The sequence below is a fragment of the Triticum dicoccoides genome, chromosome 7B (assembly GCF_002162155.2).
Source record: "Triticum dicoccoides isolate Atlit2015 ecotype Zavitan chromosome 7B, WEW_v2.0, whole genome shotgun sequence".
NCBI lineage: Eukaryota > Viridiplantae > Streptophyta > Magnoliopsida > Poales > Poaceae > Triticum > Triticum dicoccoides.
Window position 1 is genome coordinate 461189407 of NC_041393.1, and position 24851 is coordinate 461214257.

The 24851-nt window shown below is 44.1% G+C and overlaps 2 protein-coding genes across 3 annotated transcripts; both read left to right on the forward strand.

Annotated features, from left to right (window-relative positions):
* The first annotated feature begins 438 nt into the window (after positions 1 to 438).
* On the forward strand, positions 439 to 3737 carry LOC119337261 (cyclin-dependent kinase F-1-like). Its single transcript, XM_037609379.1, has 2 exons — positions 439 to 1008; positions 2663 to 3737. Exons 1-2 carry the CDS (start codon positions 508 to 510, stop codon positions 3500 to 3502), a joined length of 1341 nt encoding a protein of 446 aa, XP_037465276.1. The 5' UTR covers positions 439 to 507; the 3' UTR covers positions 3503 to 3737.
* A 546-nt stretch (positions 3738 to 4283) lies between these two features.
* On the forward strand, positions 4284 to 6844 carry LOC119337983 (sec-independent protein translocase protein TATB, chloroplastic-like). 2 transcript variants are annotated; one of them, XM_037610273.1, is made up of 7 exons: positions 4284 to 4517; positions 4643 to 4693; positions 4777 to 4898; positions 5231 to 5290; positions 5366 to 5489; positions 6003 to 6128; positions 6370 to 6844. In XM_037610273.1, exons 1-7 carry the CDS (start codon positions 4328 to 4330, stop codon positions 6501 to 6503), a joined length of 807 nt encoding a protein of 268 aa, XP_037466170.1. In that variant the 5' UTR covers positions 4284 to 4327; the 3' UTR covers positions 6504 to 6844. The 2 variants fall into 2 exon arrangements, with proteins under 2 accessions (XP_037466170.1, XP_037466171.1); XM_037610274.1 differs by lacking the exon at positions 4643 to 4693.
* Positions 6845 to 24851: the final 18007 nt, after the last annotated feature.

Here is a 24851-nt window from a genome sequence, read left to right on the forward strand (position 1 = left end):
TCGATCTGACGTCCACGGCACTGTTCGAGTTTCGAGCTCCGACGAGGAAGTGTAGGGCATGGGAGACGGCGGCACCTTGTGTCCCGTGAGCCGGCTCGTGTCCCATGGCCCTACTCTACCTTACCGGCGACCAGAGCAACACCCTGAGGGGCGCAGCTGGTCGCTAGACATGGCCAGGGCGGAGTCGGGCGAGCGGGGAAGGGACCGGACGAAGCTCTGTTGAAAGATCGTTGCGTTGCATGTAATAATATGAATTTGACGTTTTTAATTTAAAGTATCTAGATATAGAATGCGTTTTTGAGACGTGACGGCTCACTCTTGGCGGACGCGCGGGTATACGAGGGATCAGATTTGCAAGTCGGGCGCTAGACGCTCGAAGGTGAATTTCGCTCACCCAACCGTGTGGCCCCAGATACCAAAGCCCAGTCGGCCTGCACACTCTCTTCTAGTTTTCCTGTCAAAAGTTGAGAAAAAAAAAACTCCTCCCCTCGCCGTACCCCTATCCCGATGGCGATCGGCGGCGGCGGCGGAGGCGGGAGCTGGAGCATCCACGGCCGCCCGGATGTCACCTCCCGCTACGATGTCCTCGGACGCGCTGGCTCTGGCGCCTACGCCGACGTCTACCGCGGCCGTCGCCGCTCCGACGGCGCACCGGTTGCCCTCAAGGAGGTCCATGACGCTGTCAGCGCCCAGCGCGAGGTCGACGCCCTCCTCGCCGCCGCCTCTGAGTCCTCCCCTCATGTCATCACGCTCCTCGACCACTTCCCCGGTGGCGACCACGACGACGACGTCCTCGTCCTTGAGTGGCTCCCGCTCGACCTCGCCGCCGTCGTTCGCGAAGGGAGGCGCGCGGGCGGCCTCCCTGCCGGCCAGCTCAAGAGATGGATGCTGCAGGTCATCGAAGGCGTCGCCGCCTGCCACCGCGCCGGCCTCGTGCACCGCGACCTCAAGCCCGGAAACCTGCTCATCTCCGAGGACGGGGTCCTCAAGGTCGCGGACTTTGGTCAGGTTGAAATCCTGATAACGCTTTTCTCAGTTCGACGAATGACTTTCTTTTATGGATTCAGGCGTAGAGAATTGGTTCTCTTTCTGTAGTAGCATGTCAAAACTGTTAGGTTGAATGATTAGTCATGGACGTCGGCGGATAGTCTTTCCTCAATCGGCACTGAAATAGTGGTAAATGTTGATTTCTTCTTTGTTCTCGGTGGTTATACTATGGGGGCTCCTGCTGCAACATGGCAGTTCTAATGGTCTCCAACTCTCTGGGAATATAACAGGTGAGGAACCATTTTAGTTGCAATCTGTAGACATGACGAAGGATTTGATTATAGAATGATAACGTACGTGTAGAGCATGGAGCTGTTGTTCTTGAAGTTTCAGATATTTGTTGGTGCTAAATGGACCCCAAACTGCATGCCTTTTGTGGACTTTGCAGCTGCTGTGCTCCGACATGGAGGTTAACTATCTTGGAATTAAAATCATGCTTATAATGGCGAAATTGATAAGTTCTAAACAGTTGTTGGTCAGCAGTAGGGTTAAATATCTACAAATCTATATGATGGGTTAATGTATGGTGAGCTGTTGACTTTAAGGTAGTAGGGGAGATTTAGTTATTGAATTTGCCTAAATTACATCCTTACTTTATCAGACATACTTTGCTCTGTGTAGGAAACTAGGAATTGAAACCATAGATATAGAGCATGGGTTGGGCATCTTATGCCTACAATTTCTTTCATTGATCTTCCTTGGTCTTACATGCATGCAGTTTTATTATTTAAATACTCTACAATTTTGGTGTACAAGGACATCTAGCTGAATCAGAAATGTCATTTGTGTTTGTGCAATAAATTTTCTTGTCGGATTTTAGAGATTCTTCAAATGCTAGAGTTAGCTCAAAAGCTGGTGATGTTCATCATGTCAGCGAGGAAAGTGTTTGGCAGTGTGCTGCAGCATACCAGTATTATGTTCTGCTGTAAATTTTGGACATAACACGAAGTCATCTTTTCCTCTACATTCTTATGGTGTAGCTTTATATGTTGATGTTATGCTGAGGCATATCTGTACACTGTAACGACCCTTTCAGTTTGTGAGAGTTGCGACGAAGCCATATATTATAATTATTGACTATGCTTTAATGGACACTACCTTGCTTCCTTCTGAGATAGTAAATTATTTTGCATCAGTGTGGCTCCAACCATTAGGTGTATCATATTCTAAAACTTTTCGTATTTCATTAGGAGTGCTAAACCTTGTTTGAGGCTGGATCCTGTTCATGGATATGGTACTATGAATGACTTGCTGTAAAAGGTTCTTCTTTTACCATTTTCATGTTCATAGGGTTTAGTCTTTCTGTGCTAATTAAGTTAAGTTCTTCATATAATGTAATGTTCTGAAATTTTATACTGATTTATATTCACAATTTTAACTACAAGCTTTACGACAAATAAATTATTTTATCATAGCAGTAGCAATCCTCTTGCCAAGGGCAGTCATTTCTTGCGAAGGAACACATGAAGCATATATGTGGTCTATCATATAGTTGATCAACTTTGTCTCTTGTGCTTGTCGTATACCTGTACGCTATATACTCTGTACTGCTTTCAGTTGTTTGTATCACTTGTGTTGCTTTTCACAAATTATTTTGCTCTTTGTTCTTTGGCAGGCCAGGATTCTTCAAGAACAGCCATCTGATGAACCGGAAATTCCTGCTGCTCAGGAGCCAGAGACACTCACTGCAGCTGATTACCTACATGAGATTGACCAACTCCGGGCCAAGTCCACTTATGGAGATGTTGACAGAATGAGCCTTCAGGATGGAAACACCTCCTGTCTTGCCACTTGCAGCACAGCTGACATCGACGATGATCCATTTAGAGCCTCATATTCGTATGATGCTGAAGAAGACATCGGGGATGAAGAGTCTGGTGCCTTCACTTCTTGCGTTGGAACACGGTGGTTTAGAGCTCCTGAGCTCCTATATGGGTCAACCAGCTACGGCCAAGAGATCGACCTGTGGTCACTAGGATGCATTTTGGCCGAGCTTCTCAGTTTAGAGCCCATATTCCCAGGCCAATCTGATATTGACCAGATTGGTAGAATCATCGGAGTCCTCGGCAATATCACAGAAGAGTCCTTTCCTGGCTGTTCAAATTTACCCGATTACAACAAGATCTTCTTCAGCAAGGTTGAGAAGCCTACGGGCCTCAAAGCATCACTTCCTAACAGATCTGCCTCTGAGGTTAGCATAGTAAAGCGGCTACTTTGCTATGACCCAGCAAAGAGGGCTAGCGCTTCCGAATTGCTGAATGATCCGTACTTCACTGAAGAACCCTTACCCGTACCTACCGAGGCGCTACAAGTCCCGGCATCAAAGGGCGAGGACGATGACAGCTCTGCGGAAGAATGGGGTAATTACAGGGACGGCAATTCGGATTCGGACATTGACGAATTTGGCAGCATGGATGTCACCAAAACTGACAAGGGTTTTAGCATACGCTTTTAGCGATGAAGAAAGATGCCCACGGGAACAATATCTTTGTATTGAAACATTGTTGTATTCTCTGTCTGGAACATGTCGTTTGGGGAGTTTCGGTAAGTTGTAGTATCTCATAAACTGTGAGATTATGCACAGCAACCAGTATTCTCCTGGTGGAAAATAAAGTTGTACTGTACTAGCTATTGTAGTTCATATTGTATGTCCATGAGTTGGTGTAGGTCTGCCATTTACAGAACCTTCATTCGCTTCCTGACACAGATGGGTTCGTCTACAAGTGGATTTTGTGCAAGTTTTATGAAAATGGTGCTAATATCTACAATACGCACAAGATATACGTAATACAGAAGTACATTTTGCGATGAATCATATGTAACTAACTTGTAGTTCTAAATTATTAAGAAGGCTAAAAATCTGACGTCAGATTGTTTGTTTAAGATAGCTAACTGCTCATGCCTGAACGGTAAGTGTCAAACTTTTTAAAATTTGACCAACTCTGTAGGAAAAATAATCAATATATACTCCCTCCATCTGAAAATACTTGTCATCAAAATGGACAAAAAAGATGTATCTAGAACTAAAATACATCTAGATACACCCTCTTTTATTCATTTTGATGACAAGTATTTTCAGACGGAGGGAGTACAGCATAGCAAACTTGCAAGCCTAGTGGAAAGTACACTGGTATTTCATTTCAGTTAAAGAGCAAACAAAATTGCCAGCCGTCCGATACCCAAACGGACGGACACGCGCCCGGAAGGCCGCGGAGCCTAAATAATCATGTGGCTGCACCTGCAACCCTATCTCAAACCCTGACCCCGTGCCCTGCCCCCGATGTCGAGCAGCCTCTTCCTCTGCTCTTCCCAGGTGCGCTATGCCAGCCTCCCGGCACCTCTCCGGCAGCCGGGCCGCCACGCCGCCCGGCTGCCCCCAGCGGCTGCCGCGTTCGTCTCTCGCAGCCTTCATCGCCCTCCTCCCCTCCACTGGACCGGCTCGGGGGTTCGGATGATTTCTTCTTGCTTCGGTAAGTAGCCCTTTGCTTGCTTGCTTGCTTCTTGGGTGGGTTCGTTCAAGGGGTTCTGCTCTGAGGACATGACATTTCTTATGGTGCGAGCAATCAAGTCCGAATCATGATGCCTCTCCATTCAGTTAGTTGCAGACACGTTTGCTCTGTATCTATCTGGGGCTCGAATCGGTTCGGTTGGTCCTCTTCCTCAGCGCGCAAGATCGATCTCGAGGTTCGATTAGGTGTGTCCCTGATCTTGCCTTGTAATTAAATGCAGTGGTCAAAAGAAGAAGGCGTAGGAATGGTATCTCCGCCTCTTTGTTTGGCGTTGGAGCTCCTGAAGCCCTGGTCATTGGAGTGGTCGCTTTGCTGGTTTTTGGCCCCAAGGGTCTAGCAGAGGTAAACCTTGCTCGGCCGGGGGCTTGCCTTCATTTCATTGTAGTAGTTGTTCACAGAATTGTCAGCAACAGCATCATCTTCTGAGTGCATAAAATATCTCAACCCCCAGGATGCACTGCCCTGATCAAATGACTATATTATCTGTTATACAGAGGATTTGATGTGTTTTCTACTTGTAGCTTTATTCAAGATAAACTATGTAACCATAGCTCCGTTAGCAAAATACGTTTAAAAATAAGTTCTCCTTTTTGCGACCAGTGGGAATCATAGTTGTCAATTAGAAATAAAATGGAAACATGGCCAGTATTTCACACTTGCAAACTTGTCTGCAGGCAGCCAGGAGTTTGGGGAAGACTCTGCGTGCGTTCCAACCGACTATTAGAGAGCTACAGGTTGGTTTGAGATTTACTTGCTGCTTTATGACTGAGGATTCCTTTAAGTAATGAAATCTAATTCTCTGCACTTAGGATGTATCAAGGGATTTCAAGAACACTCTTGAACGAGAAATCGGGCTTGATGAGGATCCCCCATCCATCAGTTATAGGCCTCCTCCACCTATGAATAATAGCCCACAGCCTGCTGTTGACCCAGGTCAGTTATTTCAATCCTTCTGAAGCTCTTTCAATGAAATGCTTCCCAATTTGTTTAAAGCACTCTTCTTTGAACGTATATGTTTGAAAATTATGCATGTCAGTCAAGCAACAGAAATTCCACCATATGTGTTTCTGATACAGTGATCCCTTGCAGTTGTTGATGCCAAGTTATGCTTGTTCATTAGCATTTTTTTTAGTCAGTTCTTCTTTTTTCATTATTATTTTTGCTAAATACCTAGTAACACATAACCTGCAGCCATTCATGTTTTAATGAAGTACTCCCTCTGTCCCAAAATAAGTGTTACTCTTCATCAAGTATACGTTTTGCCATGACTCGAGCTTAAGGCCCATGCTTTTCAGAGTTTTTTCACCTAGGCTGGTTGCTCTAAATTTTGTCAGAAAATGGTACCATATTTTTCTCAAATCAATTACTCAGCTTAAAAGATGGATTTACAACAGCCTACTGAATTTAAGATGCTGTGCCACTGCCTTTTATTGCTTCTGCTTTTAGATGTCAAGCCTGAAACAACCGTGCCTTACACGAGCGAGGAACTCATGAAAGTAACCGAAGAGCAGCTTGCTGCATCCGCAATTGCTGCTTGGAATGCACAGCAACCTCCCACATCTGAACAGCAAGGTCTGTGATTTAATTTTGTAGTTTATTGAAGTAGTTAGATGTATGGTAAATTGTTGTCAAAGCCAGAAACATTTGTGGGTCGGTTTATTGCAATATCCAAATTCAGGGAAACTTTTAAGTGTGTATTTGCTAGGTTATAATTACCTTATGATTAAATGGGCTGTAAACGCTGCAAAATAATAATAATTGGTCTGTACATTTTCTTTTCATACTAACCTGCTTACGCTACACCATATTTCAGAAGCAGCAGCAGCAACAACACCTTCTGAAAGTACTGACTCAGCATTATCAGGAGGGAGTGACGGTCCTAGTGCCGTGACGGAGGAGTCCACCTCAGGTAATACTGAAAATGCAAAGCCGAGAGACGAGGCATAATACTAAAAACAGAAAGTATGTTGTATGCGGAGTAGAGGAAGGCGAAAGCTTTGGCGTCAATTGGTTGTAGAAAGAATGAAATAGTTTTGGTTTCCACTTGGTGAGCTGGGTTGGCCAAGTGATGGGTGATTCGAGGCTTCGATTAGTAGCGGCTTGGTCTGTTGAGGTGTGTAGCATGGAGAGATAGGTAGGTGATGCGAAACCGAGCTGTGCATATCTTGGTCCTCCTCCAGTATCTCGTTTCTGCCACGGCTGTTGTTACATGTCTGTACCATATTTTTGTGATTATGCAAGGTAAGCAGATAGATTTTTGAAGGGATGGGATATCCTTTTTCTTTCTTTCCATCATTAGGTGATTGTGTGCTAGTCTTGGTTGTTTCTGGCTATGCCTCTCAATTCTTACAGGAATTCAGAATGCAGGAGAATTTCATGAGAAGCTGGCAGGTTTTCTTCCTGAAAGGTAGGTTAAGAATATTGTCTCATGTTTGCTCGTATGTTGGAGGTAATCTTGTAAAGGTTGGGTCATTTCAGCTGCTAATTCCGAATCAATTGCTATGCTTCTGGTGTCTTCTCTGCCATGGTAGCGATCGTTGGCTCCTAACTATTTTTTTTTAACAATCACTGGGCGAGGGTGATCCTCACGTGAATGCATCACTCAAAGAGCATGTAGACTATTGTTACATTAGTTTACACAATGAGAGGAGAGGTGCGGTGCCATGACATGGCAGCCTCTATACTAACGTGATCCTCAAACCTGAAGATCCAAAAAGTATAGTCTGAGATGATATTTCTAAGAGTATCGGAAGCCGAGAGTACTCATTGCCGAAAACACGACCACTGTGGGAGTCACAAATTTTCAACAAGATGGTATGCTAGATGTTGATGGCGAAGCCGATCGGTGTGAAGGCGTCCCAAATGCGGTCGAGGGAGGTGGGGACGGTGAGGCCGAGAAGTAGCCACACTTGCGTACCTTCGAGACACGTGAGAACTAGGTGGAGTGCGTCCTCGCGGTGGTGATCACACCACGGGCAAGATGAGTCGGAGGAGATGGCGTTGTGGAGAAAGTTCGCCTAGTGTTCAACCTGTCTCGAAATAGAAGCCAACCATAATTTTGACCTTGATGGGGGTCAACGAGCTCTAAATGTAGCCAGGGTTGATGTCAACCTGGGAGCCGAGGGATAACCGTGAGTAAGTGCACCTAGAGGAGAACGAAGTCCCACGAATGAGGAGCCTATCGTCCGGAGCGTCATTTGAGGTAACATCTTGCAACAAAAACAAAATAGCAACAAGTTCCCAGAAGCAGTACTACCGTTTGTGAGTGGTACTACCGCTTGCACTACCATTCCATTGCCGTGCAAACCCGACACGAAAGTCGAGTCCCCAGAAGTAGCAGTGGCACACGCGGTACTAGACAGCGTTACTACCGCTGCCGAGAGCGGTACTGCCGCTTGAGGCCTTCAGGACACATGCACAGAAAACAGAGGAGTAAGGAAACCAGGACTACCACAACTTCTGGAAATGAGCTCCGAAATGAGCAAACTCAAACTTGTTGGATAGATGATGACATATACTATCAAACATCAAAGAAGTGGTAGGGGGAGTATGCCTATGTGAAAGGATCTAGATGACGACTAGAGGGGGGGGGGGTGAATAGGCATTTTAAACTTTTGCGGATTTGGCTTTATCCTAATGCGGAATTAAACTAACGGATACTTTTTAAATACAAATCCTAAATATGCTAGGCTCAACTAAGTGCACCAACAACCTATGCTAAACAAGATAGGCACTTCAGGAATCTAGCAAACACAAATTATATCACAAGATATGAAAATGTAGGAACAACTAAGCAATGCAACTAGCACAAGTATATCAATAAGAGCAAGTATGAATTGCGGAAAGTAAAGGGTGTGGATATGAGATAACCAAAAGCGAGTTGGGGACGCAGATTTATCCCGAAGTTGACACTCGTGAGAGTGCTAATCTCCGTTAGAGCGGTGCCGAAGCCAAAGCTCTCGGGCGTCACCAAGTGACTCACCGTATTCTCCCTTTCGAGCCACCCCCAACGGATGAGCCTCGATTCACTCGGGGTTGGTCTTGAAGGCGACCACCACACCTTTACAATCTTCTCCGGAGCACACCACAAACACGGAAGCTTCCGGAGGAACTTGACCACCTAGGCCACTTCACACCCTTCCCCGAAGCACACCATAAAAGGAAGCTTTTGGAGGAACCTTGGCCACCTAGGCCTCTTCACAAACTTCTCAGTATATCACCAAACCATCTAGGAGGCGGAAGCCTCCAAGAGTAATAAACTCACGGGCTCTCACTCAAACAAATCGATGCGGGGAGCTCAAAGCAATGCAACTAATGCAATGCAAGGTCAAGCAACAAATACTCAACTCACTCTCTCAATCTCACAAGATGCACTCTCGAAAGTAGGAGATTGAAGAGGGGATGCAATGGATAGAATCAACAAATGACTCCAATATCCATCTACAAACCCCCCTTCAAATAGAGGGGAGATGAGGGTTTGGGAGAGGTGGTATGATGCTCAAAATGATGTTTATAAAGTGTATGAACAACCCCCAAACCGGTGCGAAGGAAGGGCTCTTTTTATAGCCAACTTCCAAAACTAGTCGTTGGGGCTCCACCGGACACTTCCTGGGCACCCCGTGCCCAAGGGGTTGAGACCCCATGCCCACGGGGTACCCAGGACAGCCTGCAACAACCCACTAAAACATGCACAACTTTGACATACAAACTCCGATTTTGATGATCTTGGGCTCGTTTTAAAAGCTATGGGAAAGCCCAAGGTCCTCACATAGAGAACCACCCATGATCAACAAGAAAGAATGATGCAAATTATGCAAAGGTTTGAGCTCTCTTTATGCGACGTGATCAAGCTACTCGCCCGAAAGTCCCTCTTGATAATACGTCTATCAAACCTATAATCCGATCTACCAGCAAGCACCATGATGTTGGGGAAGTAGTAATTTCAAAAAATTTCCTACGCACACGCAAGATCATGGTGATGCATAGCAACGAGAGGGGAGAGCGTTTGTCCATGTACCCTCGTAGACCGAAAGCGGAAGCGTTAGCACAACGCGGTTGATGTAGTCGTACGTCTTCACGATCCGACCGATCAAGTACCGAATGTACGGCACCCCCGAGTTCAACACACGTTCAGCTCGATGATGTCCCATGAACTCTGATCCAGCAGAGCTTTGCGGGAGAGTTTCGTCAGCATGACGGTGTGATGACGGTGTTGAAGATGCTACCGACACAGGGCTTCGCCTAAGCACCGCTACGATATTACCGAGGTGGAATATGGTGGAGGGGGGCATCGCACACGGCTAAGAGATCAAGAGATCAATTGTTGTGTCTAGAGGTGCCCCCTGCCCCCGTATATAAAGGATCAAGGGGGAGGGGGCGGCCGGCCTCAAGAGAGGAGAGAAAGGAAAGGGGGGGGGGCGCCCCCCTCCTTGTCCTATTCAGACTAGAGGGGGAGGGGGCACGCGGCTTGCCCTGGCCGCCCCTCCTCTTCTCCACTAGGGCCCATTAGGCCCACTAAACCCCCCGGGGGGTTCCGGTAACCCCCCGGTACTCCGGTATATGTCTGAAACCTCCCGAAACACTTCCGGTGTCCGAACATAGTCATCCAATATATCAATCTTTACGTCTCGACCATTTCGAAACTCCTCGTCATGTCCGTGATCATATTCGGGACTCCGAACTACCTTCGATACATCAAAAACACAAAAACTCATAATACCGATCATCACCGAACTTTAAGCATGCGGACCCTACGGGTTCGAGAACTATGTAGACATGACCGAGACACGTCTCCGGTCAATAACCAATAGCGAAACCTGGATGCTCATATTGGCTCCTACATATTCTACGAAGATCTTTATCGGTCAAACCGCATAACAACATACGTTGTTCCCTTTGTCATCGGTATGTTACTTGCCCGAGATTCGATCGTCGGTATCTCAATACCTAGTTCAATCTCATCACCGGCAAATCTCTTTACTCGTTATGTAATGCATCATCCCGCAACTAACTCATTAGCTACATTGCTTGCAAGGCTTATAGTGATGTGCATTACCGAGAGGGCCCAGAGATACCTCTCCGACAATCGGAGTGACAAATCCTAATCTCGAAATACGCCAACTCAACATGTACCTTCGGAGACACCTGTAGAGCTCCTTTGTAATCACCCAGTTACGTTGTGACGTTTGGTAGCACACAAAGTGTTCTTCCGGTAAACGGGAGTTTCATAATCTCAGTCACATGAACATGTATAAGTCATGAAGAAAGCAATAGCAACATACTAAACGATCAAGTGCTAAGCTAACGGAATGGGTCAAGTCAATGACATCATTCTCCTAATGATGTGATCCCATTAATCAAATGACAACTCATGTCTATGGCTAGGAAACACAACCATCTTTGATCAACGAGCTAGTCAAGTAGAGGCATACTAGTGACACTATGTTTGTCTATGTATTCACACATGTATTATGTTTCCGGTTAATACAATTCTAGCATGAATAATAAAAAATTATCATGATATGAGGAAATAAATAATAACTTTATTATTGCCTCTAGGGCATATTTCCTTCAGTCTCCCACTTGCACTAGAGTCAATAATCTAGATTATACGGTAATGATTCTAACACCCATGGAGCCTTGGCGCTGATCATGTTTTGCTCGTGGAAGAGTCTTAGTCAACGCGTCTGCAACATTCAGATCCGTATGTATCTTGCAAATCTCTATGTCTCCCACCTGGACTTGGTCCCAGATGGAATTGAAGTGTCTCTTGATGTGCTTGGTTCTCTTGTGAAATCTGGATTCCTTTGCCAAGGCAATTGCACCAATATTGTCACAAAAGATTTTCATTGGACCCGATGCACTAGGTATGACACCTAGATCGGATATGAACTCCTTCATCCAGACTCCTTCATTTGCTGCTTCCGAAGCAGCTATGTACTCCGCTTCACATGTAGATCCCGCCACGATGCTTTGTTTAGAACTGCACTAACTGACATCTCCATCGTTCAATATAAACACATATCCGGTTTGCGATTTAGAATCGTCCGGATCAGTGTCAAAGCTTGCATCGACGTAACCATTTACGACTAGTTCTTTATCACCTCCATAAACGAGAAACATATCCTTAGTCCTTTTCAGGTATTTTAGGATATTCTTGACCGCTGTCCAGTGATCCACTCCTGGATTACTTTGGTACCTCCTTGCTAAGCTAATAGCTAGGCACACATCAGGTCTGGTACACGGCATTGCATACATGATAGAGCCTATGGATGAAGCATAGGGAACATCTTTCATTTTCTCTCTATCTTCTGCAGTGGTCGGGCATCGAGTCTGACTCAACTTCACACCTTGTAATACAAGCAAGAACCCTTTCTTTGATTGATCCATTTTGAACTTTTTCAAAACTTTATCAAGGTATGTGCTTTGTGAAAGTCCAATTAAGCATCTTGATCTAACTCTATAGATCTTGATGCCCAATATATAAGCAGCTTCATCGAGGTCTTTCATTGAAAAACTTTTATTCCAGTATCCTTTTATACTATCCAGAAATTCTATATCATTTCCAATCAACAATATGTCGTCTACATATAATATCAGAAATGCTACAGAGCTCCCACTCACTTTCTTGTAAATATAGGCTTCTCCAAAAGTCTGTATAAAACCATATGCTTTGATCACACTATCAAAGCGTTTATTCCAACTCCGAGAGGCTTGCACCATTCCATAAATGGATCGCTGGAGCTTGCACACTTTGTTAGCACCTTTTGGATCGACAAAACCTACTGGTTGCATCATATACAACTCTTCTTCTAGAAATCCATTCAGGAATGCAGTTTTGACATCCATTTGCCATATTTCATAATCATAAATGCGGCAATTGCTAACATGATTCGGACAGACTTAAGCATCGCTACAGGTGAAAAAGTCTCATCATAGTCAACCCCTTGAACTTGTCGAAAACCTTTCGCAACAAGTCGAGCTTTGTAGACAGTAACATTACCATCAGCGTCAGTCTTCTTCTTGAAGATTCATTTATTCTCAATGGCTTGCCGATCATCGGGCAAGTCAACCAAAGTCCACACGTCGTTCTCATACATGGATCCCATCTCAGATTTCATGGCCTCAAGCCATTTTGCGGAATCTTGGCTCATCATCGCTTTCTCATAGTTCGTAGGTTCTCCATGGTCAAGTAACATGACTTCCATAATAGGATTACCGTGCCACTCTGGTGTGGATCTTACTCTGGTTGACCTATGAGGTTCGGTAGTAACTTGATCTGAAGTTTCATGATCAATATCATTAGCTTCCTCACTAATTGGTGTAGGCGTCACAGTAACCGGCTTTTGTGATGAACTACTTTCCTATAAGGGAGCAAGTACAATTACCTCATCAAGTTCTACTTTCCTCCCACTCACTTCTTTCGAGAGAAACTCCTTCTCTAGAAAGGATCCAAATTTAGCAACAAAAGTCTTGCCTTCGGATCTGTGATAGAAGGTGTACCCAATAGTCTCCTTTGGGTATACTATGAAGACACATTTCTCCGATTTCGGTTTGAGCTTATCAGGTTGAAGTTTTTTCACATAAGCATCGCAGCCCCAAACTTTAAGAAATGACAACTTTGGTTTCTTGCCAAACCACAGTTCATAAGGCGTCGCCTCAACGGATTTTGATGGTGCCCTATTTAACGTGAATGCAGCCATCTCTAAAGCATAACCCCAAAATGATAGCGGTAAATCAGTAAGAGACGTCATAGATCACACCATATCTAGTAAAGTACGATTACGACGTTCGGACACACCATTACGTTGTGGTGTTCCGGGTGGCGTGAGTTGTGAAACTATTTCGCATTGTTTCAAATGTAAACCAAACTCGTAACTCAAATATTCCCCTCCACGATCAGATCGTAGAAATTTTATTTTCTTGTTACAATGATTTTCCACTTCACTCTGAAATTCTTTGAACTTTTCAAATGTTTCAGATTTATGTTTCATTAAGTAGATATACCCATATCTGCTCAAATCATTAGTGAAGGTGAGAAAATAATGATACCTGCCGCGAGCCTCAATGTTCATTGGACCACATACATCAGTATGTATGATTTCCAATAAATCAGTTGCTCGCTCCATAGTTCCGGAGAATGGCGTTTTAGTCATCTTGCCCATGAGGCACAGTTCGCAAGTACCAAGTGATTCATAATCAAGTGATTCCAAAAGTCCATCAGTATGGAGTTTCTTCATGCGCTTTACACCAATATGACCCAAATGGCAGTGCCACAAATAAGTTGCACTATCATTATCAACTCTGCATCTTTTGGCTTCAACATTATGAATATGTGTATCACTACTATCGAGATTCAATAAAAATAGACCACTCTTCAAGGGTGCATGACCATAAAAGATATTACTCATATAAATAGAACAACCATTATTCTCTGATTTAAATGAATAACCATCTCGCATCAAACAAGATCCAGATATAATGTTCACGCTTAACGCTGGCACCAAATAACAATTATTTAGGTCTAAAACTAACCCCGAAGGTAGATGTAGAGGTAGCATGCCGACCGCGATCACAACGACTTTGGAACCATTTCCCACGCGCATCGTCACCTCGTCCTTAGCCAATCTTCGCTTAATCCGTAGTCCCCGTTTCGAGTTTGCAAATATTAGCAACAGAACCAATATCAAATACCCAGGTGCTACTGCGAGCATTAGTAAGGTACACATCAATAACATGTACTCCCTCCGTAAACTAATATAAGAACGTTTAGAATACTAAAATAGTGATCTAAACACTCTTATATTAGTTTACACAGGGAGTATATCACATATACCTTTGTTCACCTTGCCATCCTTCTTATCCGCCAAATACTTGGGGCAGTTCCGCTTCCAGTGACCAGTCTGCTTGCAGTAGAAGCACTCAGTCTCAGGCTTAGGTCCAGACTTGGGTTTCTTCTCTTGATTAGCAACTTGTTTGCCGTTCTTCTTGAAGTTCCCCTTCTTCTTCCCTTTACCCTTTTTCTTGAAGCTGGTGGTCTTGTTGACCATCAACACTTGATGCTCCTTTTTGATTTCTACCTTCGTAGCTTTTAGCATTGGGAAGAGCTCGGGAATAGTCTTGTTCATCCCTTGCATATTATAGTTCATCACAAAGCTCTTGTAGCTTGGTGGCAGTGATTGAAGAATTTTGTCAATGACACTATCATCAGGAAGATTAACTCCCAGTTGAATCAAGTGATTATTATACCCAGACATTTTGAGTATATGTTCACTGACAGAACTATTCTCCTCTATCTTGCAGCTATAGAACTTATTGAAGACTTCATATCTCTCAATCCGGGCATTTGCTTGAAATATTAACTTCAACTCCTGGAACATCTCATATGCTCCATGCCGTTCAAAACATCGTTGAAGTCCCGGTTCTAAGCCGTAAAGCATGGCACACTGAACTATCGAGTAGTCATCAGCTTTGCTCTGCCAGACGTTCTTAACGTCGACAGTTGCATTTGCAGCAGGCCTGACACCCAGCGGTGCTTCCAGGACGTAATTCTTGTGTGCAGCAATGAGGATAATCCTCAAGTTACGGACCCAGTCCGTGTAATTGGTACCATCATCTTTCAACTTAGCTTTCTCAAGGAACACATTAAAATTCAACGGAACAACAACACGAGCCATCTATCTACAATAACATAGACAAGCAAAAAATACTATCAGGTACTATGTTCATGATAAATTAAAGTTCAATTAATCATATTACTTAAGAACTCCCACTTAGATAGACATCCCTCTAATCATCTAAGTGATCACGTGATCCAAATCAACTAAACCATGTCCGATCATCACGTGAGATGGAGTAGTTTACAATGGTGAACATCACTATGTTGATCATATCTACTATATGATTCACGCTCGACCTTTCGGTCTCAGTGTTCCGAGGCCATATCTGTATTTGCTAGGATCGTCAAGTTTAACCTGAGTATTCCATGTGTGCAACTGTTTTGCACCCGTTGTATTTGAACGTAGAGCCTATCACACCCGATCATCACGTGGTGTCTCAGCACGAAGAACTTTCGCAACAGTGCATACTCAGGGACAACACTTATACCTTGAAATTTAGTGAGAGGTCATCTTATAATGCTACCGTCAATCAAAGCAAAATAAGATGCATAAAGGATAAACATCACATGCAATCAATATAAGTGATATGATATGGCCATCATCATCTTGTGCTTGTGATCACCATCTCCGAAGCACCGTCATGATCACCATCGTCACCGGCGCGACACCTTGATCTTCATCATAGCATCGTTGTCTTTCGCCACCTATTACTTCTACGACTATCGCTACCGCTTAGTGATAAAGTAAAGCAATTATAGGGCGGTTGCATTGCATACAATAAAGCGACAACCATATGGCTCCTGCCAGTTGCCGATAACTTTGTTAAAAAACATGATCATCTCATACAATAAAATTTAGCATCATGTCTTGACCATATCACATCACAACATGCCCTGCAAAAATAAGTTAGACATCCTCTACTTTGTTGTTGCAAGTTTTACGTGGCTGCTACGGGCTGAGCAAGAACCGTTCTTACCTACGCATCAAAACCACAACGATAGTTCGTCAAGTTAGTGTTGTTTTAACCTTCTCAAGGACTGGGTGTAGCCACACTCGGTTCAACTAAAGTTGAAGAAACTGACACCCACCAACCACCTATGTGCAAAGCACGTTAGTAGAACCAGTCTCGCGTAAGCGTACGTGTAATGTCGGTCCGGGTCGCTTCATCCAAAAATACCGCCGAACCAAAGTCTGACATGCTGGTAAGTAGTATGACTTGTATCGCCCACAACTCACTTGTGGTCTACTCATGCATATAACATCTATGCATAAAACCAGGCTCGGATGCCACTGTTGGGGAATGTAGTAATTTCAAAAAAAATCCTACACACACGCAAGATCATGGTGATGCATAGCAACGAGAGGGGAGAGTGTTGTCCACGTACCCTCGTAGACCGAAAGCGGAAGCGTTGGCACAATGCGGTTGACGTAGTCATACATCTTCACGATCCGACCGATCAAGTACCGAACGTACGACACCTCCGAGTTCAGCACACGTTCAGCTCGATGATGTCCCACGAACTCCGATCCAGCAGAGCTTTGCGGGAGAGTTCCGTCAGCACGACGGCGTGATGACGGTGTTGAAGATGCTACCAACACAGGGCTTCGCCTAAGCACCGCTACGATATTACCGAGGTGGAATATGGTGGAGGGGGGCATCGCACACGGCTAAGAGATCAAGAGATCAATTGTTGTGTCTAGAGGTACCCCCTGCCCCCGTATATAAAGGATCAAGGGGGAGGGAGCGGCCGGCCAGGAGGAGGTGTGCTAGGGAGGAGTCCTACTCCCACTGGGAGTAGGACTCCCTCTTTTCCTAGTTGGAGTAGGAGGGGGAAAGGAAGGAAGAGAGGAGAGGAAGGAAAGGGGGGGGGGCGCCCCCCTCCTTGTCCTATTCGGACTAGAGGGGGAGGGGGCGCGCGGCTTGCCCTGGCCGCCCCTCCTCTTCTCCACTAGGGCTCATTAGGCCCACTAAACCCCCTCGGGGGGTTTCGGTAACCCCCCGATACTCCAGTATATGTCCGAAACCTCCTGAAACACTTCTGGTGTCCGAACATAGTCATCCAATATATCGATCTTTACGTCTCGACCATTTCGAGACTCCTCGTCATGTCCGTGACCATATCCGGGACTCCGAACTACCTTCGGTACATCAAAAACACAAAAACTCATAATACTGATCGTCACCGAACTTTAAGCGTGCGGACCCTACGGGTTCGAGAACTATGTAGACATGACCGAGACACGTCTCCGGTCAATAACCAATAACAGAACCTGGATGCTCATATTGGCTCCTACATATTCTATGACGATCTTTATCAGTCAAACCACATAACAACATACGGTGTTCCCTTTGTCATTGGTACGTTACTTGCCCGAGATTCGATCGTCGGTATCTCAATACCTAGTTCAATCTCGTCACCGGCAAGTCTCTTTACTCGTTATGAAATGCATCATCCCGCAACTAACTCATTAGCTACATTGCTTGCAAGGCTTATAGTGATGTCATTACCGAGAGGGCCCAGAGATACCTCTCCGACAATCGGAGTGACAAATCCTAATCTCGAAATACGCCAACTCAACATGTACCTTCGGAGACACCTGTAGAGCTCCTTTATAATCACCCAGTTACATTGTGACGTTTGGTAGCACACAAAGTGTTCCTCCGGTAAATGGGAGTTGCATAATCTCATAGTCACAGGAACATGTATAAGTCATGAAGAAAGCAATAGCAACATACTAAATGATCAAGTGTTAAGCTAACGGAATGGGTCAAGTCAATCACATCATTCTCCTAATGATGTGATCCCGTTAATAAAATGACAACTCATGTCTATGGCTAGGAAACACAACCATCTTTGATCAACGAGCTAGTCAAGTAGAGGCATACTAGTGACACTATGTTTGTCTATGTATTCACACATGTATTATGTTTCCGGTTAATACAATTCTAGCATGAATAATAAACATTTATCATGATATGAGGAAATAAATAATAACTTTATTATTTCCTCTAGGGCATATTTCGTTCACATGAGACCGGCAAAACTAGGAAAACCTAGCTAAGTTATACCTTTGCCTTGAACATTCCACTTGAGCTTGATGATGACTTTGATACTTGCCCCAAGTTGGAATCCTTTTCTTGTCCACACTTGGTGAAGATACTCGAAATGCTTCCTCATATTGCAATGAGGGAAGCCTTAACTTAAGCTCGTCTTCACATGCACATTATCATGTTGTGGACCGCAAGCTTCAAATCATATGACCTCTGGCTTCTCATCTTGCACTTGGACTCCTTGAACCCGATGACCATCACCACTTGATGTCATCCACACATAGGCTACTTGAAATCTTCCCTTTTCATGCAAGCCCATGAGAAACACCTAACCCACATAGACATAGAAAGCACATATCATGGGTTAGTGCACAAAACACAATTCACAATTACTTTCCATACCGCTATATCACTTGATCCCCCATGGTACATTGTTTGCCCTTGTGACTTGACCATCTAGATACAATCTTCGAGCTTCATCTGGGTCAACCAACATCTTTACTTAAATCTTTATATTGGCTTCTTGAAAGCCATAATGAACTCTCATTTCCTTTCATTGCTTCAAGAAAAGATCACCAAAGACTCTTTCATGACCATATCAAGTTTCACTATGAATATCGTATAGGTCATCATTTGCTCTTCTAAAAACTCCATCATAATCTCTTGAGAGAAAAACTGAATTCTTCACTCTAGTCTCTTGCTTCAAGACTTGATCAACCGAGACCCAACACATGAGATTACCATGATCTTGTCTTGAAGTCATATCTTGAATTCTTCTATTTGATTTTTCTCTCAAGCTCTTGATTCTTATAAGCCCACATATGTCAATCTTTGATGTCCACTAACGAACTCCACCTTGAACATATTTGGTTAGACATTAAAATCAATCTTGATGGCTTCAATAGAAATCCCCAAAGACCAACTTGAAACCTCGCTAGATATGGGACCTCGAGACCAAAACCTAGGCCCTGTGTGCATGAGGGTCAGGGACCCCGTGCGCACGGGGTATCCAGAGAGTTGACACTCGACCCCGTGCGCACGAGGGCCAAGAGGCCCGTGCGCACGGGATACCCAGAGGGGGATACCATGAGGACTTCTTCAGATGTTTTGATGGCATTCTCCCACATAAATCCAACATGCTTCATGGATCACTATTGAACATTTCTTCATATAGGATTCAATGCCCTTGATGCTCCATAGGAATTGTCAATTAACACCAAAGCTTAGAGCAAACATATCTTCATATATATGGACTTTATCCTTGATTCTATCTAGTATCCTTGATGCACCATCTAGGGAGAATCCCTTCAAATAACCTCAATCAAAACATTAGTTCATAGAGATTGTCATTAATTACCAAAACCATACTTAGGGGCAACATGCCCTTTCACTATGGTATAGAGGAGTGAAACCTCCATCAGTGAAGAACCGACATAAACTCCCACATCAAAAACATCATAGAAGATGCACATGAACTCTGTTTTTGATGAACTCAAGCTTGTCATCAAGATGACCATAAGATTTAGAACTCACAAAAGAAACACCAAACAAGAACAAAGAAAGATGATGCAAGGATGCAATGGTTTGAGCTCTCTACAAATGATACGATCAAGCTACTCACTTGAGAGTCCCCCTTGATAGTACGGCGATTGATCCTATAATCCGGTCTCCCAACTATCACCATGAAATCGATAAAATAGAAAACCTATCAAGGGAAAACCTTTGCTTGCACATAGTCCACTTGAGTTAGATGATAACCATCTTGACTTCCTCAAGTTGGACCAGCTTTCTTGATTGTGTTGGCTCGATGAAGACTAGTTGATTTCTCCACCATACTCCACTATGGGTGAGCCACTCTTCTACACATCTTCACAAATCCATTGTCACCACAATGGATGGAAAGCTTCATGCATGATCTCTTCGTGATGCTCCACTTGAACTTGCACACCACAATCTTGATGACGATCACCACTTGATGTCATCCTCCATGGGTTGTATGAGGTCTTCCTCTTGATGCAAGCCCATGGAAACAAACCTAATCCCGCATTGAACTCTCACTTAGACCATGGGTTAGTACACAAAACCATAGTGGACAATGCTTACCATACTGTTGGGGATATGACCCCATGGTATGACTCACCCATTTAGGGCCGGGTTATCCAATGGCAGTTGAAGAACAAGATTCAAGATGGGATGTGACTTTCAAGGCCTCAAGGCCTGTAGGGTGACTCATAGAATGGGCCGAATTATGACCCAATACCTGAAGGCGGCAGATCATCAACATAAGGACGTCGTAGTTCTTTTACTTAGGAAACAAGACATTAGGATTCTGACTAGGGCACGTGTTGTACTCTGACCCAGACTCTGTTGTAAGCCCATGTACTCAACCTATATATAAAGGGGAGCCCCTGAGGTAGAAAGACTAAGTTACATGCTCTCGAGTACTAGGTTAGCCAAGTCGCACCCTTGTAATCGAGATCATCATCATCAATAACAATCAAGCAGGAGTAGGCTTTTACCTCCACCGTGAGGGGCCGAACCTTGGTAAACCCTTCTCTCGATTCCGATCAACCCCGTTCAAGATACTACTTAGCGGTGATGGCCCCACGACTAAGTCCTTTCACGAGGACATCTGCCGTGGCAAAACCACGACACATACCATGGGATCACTTGATCCCTCTTGGTACATCTTGTACTATTTGTGTGTTGATCAACTTGATTCACTCCTTGATTTAGTCTTGATGAACCTTGTATCATGTCTTCTCCATGACTAGTCTTTGGATAATTCCTTGAAAGCAACTTGGTCATCACATAATCTCCTTGAAACCGACAAATGGACTTCAAGAAATGCCTATGGACAAACCCTGCAAATATAGCTCACGACAACCATTAGTCCATAGGGATTGTCTTCAATTACCAAAACCAAACATGGGGGCACTATGATCATTTAGAGGTGGAGTGGGGAAAATTAGAGGGAAGTTCAAGGGTAGGGGTTTGGAGATCAACTAAGAGTCCAGCCAGAGGAAGGTGAAAGTGCCACTATTTATGGGGAAGAAAATTTTTGTTTGGGGGGGGGAGGGGTCGCTGGTCGGTCACAAATTTCCAAAGGAAGAAGGGGAGGTAGGTTTGGTATTGAAGTCGAGGGAGTATTGTTTGTGGAACCAGTGAACCCATGGTAGCTCCGGTTTTTGGATATGGTGGGATAGAGGTGAATGTGATTGAAGATTATCGGATCACCAGTCTTTGTAATCATAGACAAAGCCAAAAAGTTAAATGGTCTAGCCCTTGTTTCCAAGGGGGTTAGATTCTCAGGATCCAAGGAGGAGTAAGCATCCATGGTAATTTCCCAAAGGCCAAATTTGGCACCACAAACATGAGACTCATCAAGGCTTTCCAATGACCACAATTCTTAGGACCAAGAGTAGGTGGAGGGCCTATATTAGTAATATGAGTGCCTTATGGAAGTATAGGTAGTGATGCCTTACTTGAGTGTAGTCTTCATTATCAACCTCATTATCGGCTATGCCGGCAACGTTCAAACACATCGGTTGACTCGACATCATTTTTCTCAAATACGACAAGATTCCTTTGTAATTCCAAAATTTTAAACTCATAGTTCGTGTTTCATCGTTTGACATCTTTGCTCTCTATAGCGGGAAAGCTCAACAATGAGAAAGAGACCTAGCTCTGATACTAATTGTAGGATCAAAGATTCCATAAATGACGGCTAGAGGTTGTTGGGAAATGTTGCATGGAAAACAAAAAAAATACTATGCACATGAAAGATCTATCCATGGAGATGCATAGCAACGAGAGGGGAGAGTGTGTCTACGTACCCTCATAGATGGTAAGCAGAAGCGTTTGACAACGCAGTTGATGTAGTCGAACTTCTTCGGGTTCCAACCAATCGAGCACCGAACGTACAACACCTCCGTGTTCAGCACACATTCAGCTCGATGACGTCCTCCGCCTTTTTGATCCAGCAAGATGGCGAGGTAGTGGATGTGTTATCACAGCACGACGGCATGGTGATGGTGATGGTGAAGCTATCTCTACAGGGCATCACCTAAACACTATGGAAATATGACCGGGGATGTAAACGGTGGAGGGGGGCGCCACATATGGCTAATACAATGTTTTGGGGTGTTGTGGCGCCCCCTCCCTCACATATATATAGGTGGGGGAGGATAGGCAGCCCTTAGGGCGCCCCAAGTGTCCGGCGGCTTCCCTAGGGCACCTGCCTAGTCGCGCCCCCTTTCCTTATTTGAACATGAGGGGAAAGGAAAGGGAGATGGCTGCCTTAGGGAGCCTCCCCTTTCCTTCCCTCCCTCCTTTAGTGTATGGGCAGGGGGTAGAATGGCACACCAGCCCCTTGTGGGCTGGTGTGCTCTTCCCCTTTTGGCCCATAAGGCCCAATAACCTGCTTGGGCTGTCCGGAACCCATTCAGGTGACCCGATAAGTACCCGACACCACCCGAAACACTCCCGGTGTTCAAATACCATTGTCCTATATATCAATCTTTACCTCGAGACCATTTCGAGACTCCTCGTTATGTTCATGATCATATCCGGGACTCCGAACAACATTTGATCACCAAATCATATAACTCATATAACACTATATCATCAAGGAACGTTAAGCGTGCAGACCCTACGAGTTTGAGAACTATGTAGACATGACCGAGACACCTCTGCGGTCAATAACCAATAGTGGAACCTGGATGCCTATATTGGTTCCTACATATTCTACGAAGATCTTTATCGGTCGAAACGTTATGACAACATACATAATTCCCTTTGTCCATCGGTATGTTACTTGCCCAAGGTTTGATCGTCCGTATCTTCATACCTAGTTCAATCTTGTTACTGGCAACTCTCTTTACTCATTCTGTAATACATCATTGTGCAACTAACTCATTAGTCACTTTGCTTGTAGGGCTTCTTATGATGTGTATTACCGAGAGGGCCTAGAGATACCTCTCCGATACTCGGAGTGATAAATCCTAATCTTGATCTATGCCAACTCAAACACCTTCGGAGATACCTGTAGAGCATCTTTATGATCACCCAGTTACGTTGTGATGTTTGATATCACACAAGGTATTTCTTTGGTTTCCGGTAGTTGCATAATCTCATAGTCGAGGGAATATGTATTTGACATGAAGAAAGCAATATCAATAAACTGAACAATCAATATGCTAAGCTAACGGATGGGTCTTGTCCATCACATCATTCTCCTAATGATGCAACCCCGTTATCAAATGGCAACACATGTCTATGGTTAGGAAACCTTAACCATCTTTGATCAACGAGCTAGTCTAGTAGAGGCTAACTAGGGACACAGTATTTGTTTATGTATCCACACATGCATTTAAGTTTCCGGTCAATACAATTCTAGCATGAATGATAAACCTTTATCATGATTTAGGAAATATAAAAATAACCATTTTATTGTTTCCTCTAGGGCATATTTCCATCAGTCTCCCACTTGCACTAGAGTCAACAATCTAGTTCAATTCGCCATGTGATTAACACCCATAGTTCACATCACCATGTGACTAACACCCGTTTACTAGAGTCAATAATATAGATCACATCGCCACATGATTAACACGCAAAGAGTACTAAGGTGTGACCATGTTTTTCTCGTGAGAGAAGTTTAGTCAACGGGTCTATTGCTTTCAGATCCATATGTATTTCTGCAATTTTCTATGTTGACAATGCTCTGCACGGAGCTACTCTAGCTAATTGCTCCCACTTTCAATACATATCCAGATTGAGACTCAGAGTCATCTGGATTAGTGTTAAAGCTTGCGTCGACGTAACCCTTTACGACGACCCCTTTATCACCTCCATAACCGAGAAACATTTCCTTATCCTCTATGGATAATTTTGCCCGTTGTCTAGTGATCCACTCCTGGATCACTCTTGTACCCCCTTTTGCTAGGCAAATGGCAAGGCACACATGAGGTGTGGTACATAGCATGACATACTTTATAGAACCTATGGCTGAGGCATAGGGAATGATTTTCATTCTCTTTCTATCTTCTGCCGTGGTCGGGTTTTGAGTCTTACTCAATTTCACAACTTGTAACACAGGCAAGAACCCCATCTTGGACCAATCCATTTTGAACTTCTCCAAAATCTTATCAAGGTATGTGTTCTGTGAAAGTCCTAGTAAGCTTCTTGATCTATCCCTATAGATCTTGATGCCCAATATAAGCAGCTTTCCGAGGTCTTTTATTGATAAATTCTTATTCAAGTATCCTTTTATGCTATACAGAAATTCTATATCATTTCCAATCAACAATATGTCATCCACATATAATATTAGAAATGCTACAGATCTCCCACTCACTTTCTTGTAAATACATGCTTCACCATAAGTCTGTAAAAAACCATATGTTTTGATCACCTCATGAAAGCGTATATTCCAACTCCGAGATGCTTGCACCAGTCCATAGATGGATCGATGGAGCTTGCACACTTTGTTAGCACCTTTAGGATCGACAAAACCTCTCGGTTGCATCATATACAACTCTTCTTTAAGAAATCCATTAAGGAATGCAATTTTGATGTCCGTTTGCCATTTTTCATAATCATAAAATACGGCAATTGCTAACA

Excerpts from the sequence above, each read along its gene's own strand:
- LOC119337983 (XM_037610273.1), top strand. The coding sequence starts at position 4,328 with ATGTCGAGCAGCCTCTTCCTCTGCTCTTCCCAGGTGCGCTATGCCAGC. Across the intron at positions 4,694-4,776 it reads CTGGGGCTCGAATCGGTTCG|TGGTCAAAAGAAGAAGGCGT; the intron begins GTTGGTCCTCTT and ends AATTAAATGCAG. Across the intron at positions 5,490-6,002 it reads ACAGCCTGCTGTTGACCCAG|ATGTCAAGCCTGAAACAACC; the intron begins GTCAGTTATTTC and ends TTCTGCTTTTAG.
- LOC119337261 (XM_037609379.1), top strand. The coding sequence starts at position 508 with ATGGCGATCGGCGGCGGCGGCGGAGGCGGGAGCTGGAGCATCCACGGC. Across the intron at positions 1,009-2,662 it reads AGGTCGCGGACTTTGGTCAG|GCCAGGATTCTTCAAGAACA; the intron begins GTTGAAATCCTG and ends GTTCTTTGGCAG.